Here is a 6994-nt window from a genome sequence, read left to right as displayed (position 1 = left end):
CCAACAACCCGCCCTGCACTGCCCCCGATGCACGTCACCTCTGCCTACCCCCCCCCCTCCCCTTCACCCCCACTGCCCACACACGTACCCCCTGAACCTCCACGTATGCCCCTGCCTGCCTCCACCCCTGTGTTGGACCCTCCGCGCTCCCTGGACCTACCCAAAGAGACTCCTCCTCCTCCTCCTGAAGAGTTCAGGTCCTTGGAAGCAGCGAAGAGGACGGCAGAGCAGGGGTTTGGTGACCCTCACATGCTGCCTCGCCTGCCCCAAATCCCGCTGCACATCCGTATCCAGCAGGCTCTGGCCAGCCCTCTGCCCGTCACCCCACCTGCAGAGGGCTCACACAGGGCTCACTCGTTGCTCTTTGAGAATGATGGCTTTGGAGAAGACAATGGCACCCTGGGCAGGACGAGGTCCCTGCCTGTCACCATCGAGATGCTGAAAGTGTGAGTACCTGCTGCATGTGCAGGGAACATCACCCTGCACGTGGGGTCCTGCCTGCTCTGTGGGGCTGTGATGGTGAGGAGGGCTGTGGGCAGGGCTGGTTTCTTCTCTGCTTTCTTGCAACAGGCTAGAAACCATTCTGCCTGGTGGAATCTGTGTTTCAGCCTCCTGGGGGCCACTGCATCTTCCCCATGGAATTAACCCTGGTTCCGTGAGTTTCTTGCTCACAGAAGGAAGTAGGTTCCAGAGCACAAACACAGGCTGATGCCAGGAATCCAGGCCTGGCCTCTCTTTAATTGCACCAAGACAAAACGAGGTCCTGGATTCCATCCATTTGTGGCCTTGCTTAGCCTTTCATTCTACAAAACTGAAGTGGGAGAAGAACTATCTTGTATTACAACAGAGCTGAACCTCAAGTCCCAAAGATTGGGGGGTGAAGGGGCTGTTTGGTTCTTCAGAGGACCTGCCTCTGCATTTCCTCTCCCTGCACTTTGGAGGGAGGGAATGGTGCAGGATCCTGGGGTGGCTCTTGCGTCTCTGGATGTGTGTTGAGATGTAATAGTGTGCTTCTCGTTAGTCCAGACGATGAGGAAGAGGAAGAAGATGACCAGGAAGAGGAGCAGAATTTGGGTCCTCGTGTGTATATTGGAGATGTGCCATCTGTCACAGTCATCCCCAAACTGGTACCCCAGGTTCTGCCAGAGGAGCAGGAAGAAGATGAAGGGATGAGCGACTCTGACTCGGAGGGGCCCATCCTGTACAAAGATGATGAGGATGAGGAAGAAGATGAAAGCCATAACAGTAAGGCTTTGACATTGCAGCTGGCTTTTTATCTCTGCTGAGCTCATGTCTGCTGGATTGAGATCTGGATCAAAGAGCTGGTTCTCACAGTGCTTCAAAGCAGCTGTTGTGGGTTTCATGATGTTCCACATGTCCCCTTCCTCACTTTTTCAAAGGCTTTAGAGCCATCACAGCTCATCTGCTGTGATGCACCCCCTCCAGGTGCAGATGGCTTGTGCTGTCCCAGCTTTATCTCTGCTGAGCTCATGTCTGCTGGATTGAGATCTGGATCAAAGAGCTGGTTCTCACAGTGCTTCAAAGCAGCTGTTGTGGGTTTCATGATGTTCCACATGTCCCCTTCCTCACTTTTTCAAAGGCTTTAGAGCCATCACAGCTCATCTGCTGTGATGCACCCCCTCCAGGTGCAGATGGCTTGTGCTGTCCCAGCCCTTCAGGTGAACATGTGGGCATCAGGCTCATTTTGTGACCAGCTCTGGAGCTGGAGTGTGGAGAGTGGGGAAAGTCAGCTTCAGGGGAGAGGGCACATGGCTGCTCTTGCTGTGCTGAGGCACTGCAGGCTTCAGTCCCATCCTACTGCTCTTCCTCCCCCCAGGCACGCTGGCTAACAAAGTGAAGAGGAAAGACACGCTGGCTATAAAGCTGGGGAACACAACCACACCACAGGAGGAGAAGCTTGTTAGAGCAAGGAGGAGTGGAATGAAATCCGGCACCAGATTGGGACGACGCTGATCAGGTATGAAGAGTGGAGGAGGGGGTTAGGTTTGAGCTGTTGGCTGTGTGTGGGGTGGGACTGGACAAAGCTCCTGCTTTATCCAAGCAGCCTGTGCTGGGATGTGATGGGTGGTTGGGCATTGCTGCTGGATCAGGGCTGGGAGGCTTTTCCTCCTCAGTTATGGAAGTTCCTCCTGGAGCTGAGCAGTATCCCCTGACAGGCCCTGCTTTCCAGAGCTTAGATGGACGGGGAGGGGAAAACCTCAAGGGACACAGGAGCATTACTGTCATAAAACAAGATGGTGTAGAAAGACGTGGGTAGGTGCAAGCTGAGCGCTGTGATGTGTTGGGTGGTGGATTACAGTGGGGCTGCTGATGGCCCAGGCTGTGCTGCCTGCTTGAGCTCCCTGCTCCTCTGAGCTTTCCAGAGGCACTTTCCAAAGCTGTGCCTGTGGCTTTGAGTGGGAAAGTGCAAATCATGGCAGCAGTGAAGGAGGGGGCTGAAAAGGCTCTCCAGTGCACCGAAACCAAGCAGTTGTGGTCTTCATCCCCTACTGATGATGCACTTGTCATGCTTCTCTTTAGGCGACTAAGTCAGAGACCGACCGCGGAGGAACTGGAGCAGAGGAACATACTTCAACGTGAGTAATGCTCCTTCAGTGCTCCTTCAGTATAAAAGAAGTTTGCCTTTAACACTGTAGTCCAGGTGTACCTGGAACCTGCTTGAAAGGCAGCCATGGAGGGCTGTGCTTTGCTTGGCTGTAGTAAAGGAACTGGAGGAGGCAGCCATGGAGGGCTGTGCTTTGGTGTGGCTGTAGTAAAGCAGTTCCACTATGTTTTCACCCAGTACTTTGATACTATCAGAAACCAGTTCTGGCTTAAATTCAGACCTTAGCAGTGGTACCAAGCAATACAGTTCAAAGCATCACGTTATAGAAAGTCTCCATGTCCTGTGCCTGCCACCTCAGGGGAAAGTCTGTGAACTGATTAAGACTCTGATGTTACCCAGCAGGACTGTGAAAGGTGTTTTTGTTTGGGCTGGACTTGAATTTGTGGTCCAGACATTACAGCATTGTATTGCATGATCCAAAAAGCAGCAGTTCATTGCTCAGTCAGTGGTGTTTCTTTTGGCCATAGCTTGCTCTGCAAAAGCTTTAAATAAACATCTAGAGGAAAGGGAAATGTCAGTTCAGGAAGTTTCCATTTAAGCTATTTATCTGTGCTGTTATTCTCTTTCACCTCTTAGTAGGGTAGCTTTGGGGGAGCAGTCTGCAGAGCGCCTTGGCTGTATTTGGACAATATGGCCATTAATTTTTAACACAGGGCCAGGGAGGATGACTCAGTTCTCCTGAGGAAGGACCCACATTGCCACTGGCAGGCGGGGGGTGTGGAGTTGGACCGTGCTCTGTACATCTACAAAGCACACATACACTACGGCGAGCTTTCGGGCATGGCGATAACCCGACGTAGCTCAACACTCTCCTTTGTTCAAGTCCAGAAAGTGCTTTTCAAAGGCTCTGTCTTACAGGAAAGCTGTATCATTTCTTTCTTTCCCCTTGGCAGCGAAGAATGAAGCTGACCGTCAGGCTGAGAAGCGGGAGATCAAGCGCAGGCTCACCAGAAAGGTACTGCTGGCCCCGTGCCGTGAGCACCATCTGGCAGAGCTGGCGGGGCTGGTGCTGGGTGTGAGCACGTCGGAGGTTCCTTGCTGGGGGGGAAGTCACGGGGCTCTTGTGTAAGTGTCCCCAGTGCCCTCAGACTGCAGTGGCTTTGGAATGTGGAACTGCCACCAATGGTGAGCCATTGGCACCGCGACCGTGCTTGTCAGTGAGAGAAGAACTAACCTGGGCACCTGGCACTGGACAGGCCTGCTGGGGCCGGCCTGGCCATGCTAACACAGTACTTCAGTGGCCACAACTCCACTCCAGGCTCCCCACCATCCATTTCTATAATCCAACAGCAGTGTGGGAGAAGCTGAGCAGAGCAAAAGCTGCTTTTAGCTATAACATCCAAGTTACCTGTGGCTGTTCTTTGTGGCTGAGAAGAACTTTCTCTCGGAGGTGTGAAATGTGAGTGTTGCCATGGCTGACGTGGGGAATGGGTATCATACAGGGCTCACCCTGTTCCCAGAGCCCTTGGTGTCATCGTTCTCCTTAGCAGTGTGGCCTTGGTTCTGCCCTAGCCTGGCCTCATGATGCAAGCGAGATGGCACTTGCTGTAGGAGGGTTTGTGCGCTCCCAGGCAGGACCTAGCAGTGCCTGTGGTTCAGGCCCAGTGAGGGAAATGGGTTTAGTTTTGCTGGGAATGCTGAGTCCTGAACTGCTTTGTGGACAAGGCACCAACTCACTTTCTTTGTTCTTGCTGGTGTTCAGCTTAGCCAAAGGCCTACAGTGGCAGAGCTGCAGGCCAGGAAGATCCTGAGGTTTAATGAATATGTGGAAGTAACAGATGCTCAAGACTATGACCGGCGAGCAGATAAGCCATGGACAAAGCTAACGCCAGCCGACAAGGTAACAAGGAGTATCTTGTCCCTAGGTGTGAGGAGGGGAGCTAGATCCGGGTGTTCCATGCAAAACAGCCAAGGAGATTTGCTCTCTTTCTTTTGCTTCCCCTTTTCATCCTTCCCTCTGCCACCACACCAAGCAGCACCAGTGTCCCTTCGCCCATGCGTGCTGTACCCAGCCCTGCTTCAGGCCCCATCCACAGTGCAGTGGAGCCCACATGGGCATGGTCCATGCAGTATGGACTTGGTCCACTTGGATTCCCAGTGATACAAGAGGGTGCAAGGTGCAGAGCTTGGTCAGAGGGTGCTGTTCCTTCAGGCTGAAGCAGGCCTAGGCATGAAGCTGGCAGGGAAACCATGAGTTCTAGTCTTCCCTGGCCACTTGTGGGGACTGCCCAGCCATCAGTATGGAGGAGGTTGGGCAGATGAGGCTCAGCCTAGTGTGAACGGGCTGCAAATGCTGGGGTGGCTGCTGCAGTCTGAGCTCCTTCCTTTACCAAAGGAGGTGTGGAGCTCAGCCCTGCATTATCCAAAGGGCTCTTAACTCCTTACCACTGGAAGGTGATCAGCCCCGAGCAGGGGTGTTTGGAGGTACAGCACCTTCCTGCCATGCGTGAGCTCACTTGAGGTGGAAGAGAGGGGAACAGATGGATGCACCGTTATCTCCACCGTTAGCAGGAGATAAAAGGGATCTCTCCCTCTTTTGCAGGCTGCCATCAGGAAGGAGCTGAATGAGTTTAAGAGCTGTGAAATGGAAGTCCATGAGGACAGCAAGCAGTTCACGAGGTGAGTGAGAACACCTTCCTCGCTTACTTTCAGTCAGTGCTGAGAGGCAAGACATTAAAACCTTATCAAAATGACCTGTAGAACAGATGGAGATGGAATGTCCCCTTCTTCCTGGGTGCTGTTTGCTCACTGGAGGAGTAGCAGACATGAAATGGGCTGTTCTTCCTGAAACCAGGGCTTCAATACTGGAAACTGGCAGTGCAGCTGGAGTGTGCTTTCCTGGGGCTAGAGACGTGCAGCAGCCACACAACACCCTGGTACTTAGTTTGGAGAGTAGCTGTGAAGTAACCTGTGGATCATGGCCCAGAGTAACTCCTTCCCCCCAGCAGTTGCTCTGTGTGGGTAAAATGAGCACTTGCAGAGCACAAGAGCCTTTGAAGGCAGAGGTGAAATTGTTCGATGTTAATGGCTTCAGTGAGGGCTGGGAGTTTAGACATAATTGAGTTTACCATCTGCAGTGCCTTGGTAAGCATTTAACCTGAGTTCCAAGGATGACACTTGGCTTTTTAAGGGAGACCTTGTAGCAGCCTTCTAATACCTAGAGAGGCTACAAGAAACCTGGAGAGGGGCTTTGGACAAGGGCCTGTAGGGACAGGACAAGGGGAATGGCTTTAACCTGCCAGAGAGGAGGCTGAGATGAGCTCTGAGGCAGAAGCTCTTCCCTGTGAAGGTGCTGAGGCACTGGCACAGGGTGCCCAGAGAAGCTGTGGCTGCCCCATCCCTGGCAGTGTTCAAGGCCAGGTTGGACACAGGGGCTTGGAGCAACCTGCTCTAGTGGAAGGTGTCCCTGCCCGGGGCAGGGGTTGGAGCTGGAGGAGCTTTAAGGTCCCTCCAACACAAACCAGGCTGAGACTCTATGATTTTTCCCTTGGCTTTCAGGTACCATCGGCCATAATCTTCCAAGAAGGGAGCAAGAGACCCAAGAGGACCTGGAAGTTCTCTGTGTCCCTCTCCGAGGCAATACAGCGAGGGTGAAACCTCGGCTCTTCCACCGTTTGCCTTGAAATCATCCTATCCAGACAAGGGCTTTCGGCCAGGGCAAGGGGAATCCTGTCTGAATGTAGCATTTCACTGGAACAAACCCGTCTCACGTGCCATCAGGCTGGAACTGAACACTATACCTCGTGTGGCTCAGCAATAAACCTCTGCTCTGGCGCCAGCATCCCTGCCAGGAGACCATGCGCATGGGAACCAAGGGGGTCATTCCCCAGCCCCAGTTCTCAGCTGGACATCCTCCTTTTGGGAATGCAATTCCTTCATGTCCTCCTCCTGACGAAGAGGAAGGAAAAAGGCAGCTCTAGTGTTAGAAAGCTGAGGAATGGCGAGTGGATGTGCTCTAGGAAGCACATGTGTATATTAGCTGTGTACAGATTCCTGCGCAGATGCTGACCTGGCATGGGATTGGGAACATTAATGGTTTTCCTTGCGTCTCTGTCATGTCCTTCATGTCCTGAATCACTACTGACCAACAGTTCGTTGTCCTGGAAGGGAATTGTATAGAGATTGACCTATGCTGCATCTTTTTGTACAAAAAAAGAAGACAACCCCCACGATTTAATGTATAAACCATTCCCTCCCCCACTGTGACATTAACACATCATCTTGAGCCTGTCTAAGCTTGGTTAACAGATTCCAGAACCAGGAACTGATTGTTGCCTTCTAAAAACGTTTTAAGTGGGGAAGCTGTGAGAGGAATCAGTGCTTCCTATTGAACTGCGTTTTCCTCTCCTAAATCAGGGTGAAATTTTC

General features: G+C 52.5%; 1 protein-coding gene across 1 annotated transcript in view; it reads left to right on the top strand.

Annotated features, from left to right (window-relative positions):
* PHACTR4 (phosphatase and actin regulator 4) overlaps window positions 1–5245 on the top strand; it is a gene marked incomplete at its 3' end in the record, with an annotated part of 18290 nt that extends 13045 nt beyond the window's left edge. The window contains 8 exon segments of the mRNA XM_010017981.1: window positions 12–446; window positions 1022–1245; window positions 1838–1921; window positions 1924–1978; window positions 2542–2597; window positions 3520–3581; window positions 4329–4466; window positions 5169–5245. Coding sequence (XP_010016283.1) covers window positions 12–446; window positions 1022–1245; window positions 1838–1921; window positions 1924–1978; window positions 2542–2597; window positions 3520–3581; window positions 4329–4466; window positions 5169–5245 — 1131 coding nt within the window.
* Window positions 5246–6994: the final 1749 nt, after the last annotated feature.

The sequence above is a fragment of the Nestor notabilis genome, unplaced genomic scaffold, assembly GCF_000696875.1.
Source record: "Nestor notabilis isolate BGI_N333 unplaced genomic scaffold, ASM69687v1 scaffold29077, whole genome shotgun sequence".
In the NCBI taxonomy this organism is placed as follows: domain Eukaryota; kingdom Metazoa; phylum Chordata; class Aves; order Psittaciformes; family Psittacidae; genus Nestor; species Nestor notabilis.
The sequence above is the reverse complement of the archived record's forward strand: the minus strand, read 5'-3'. Positions and strand labels throughout refer to the sequence as shown.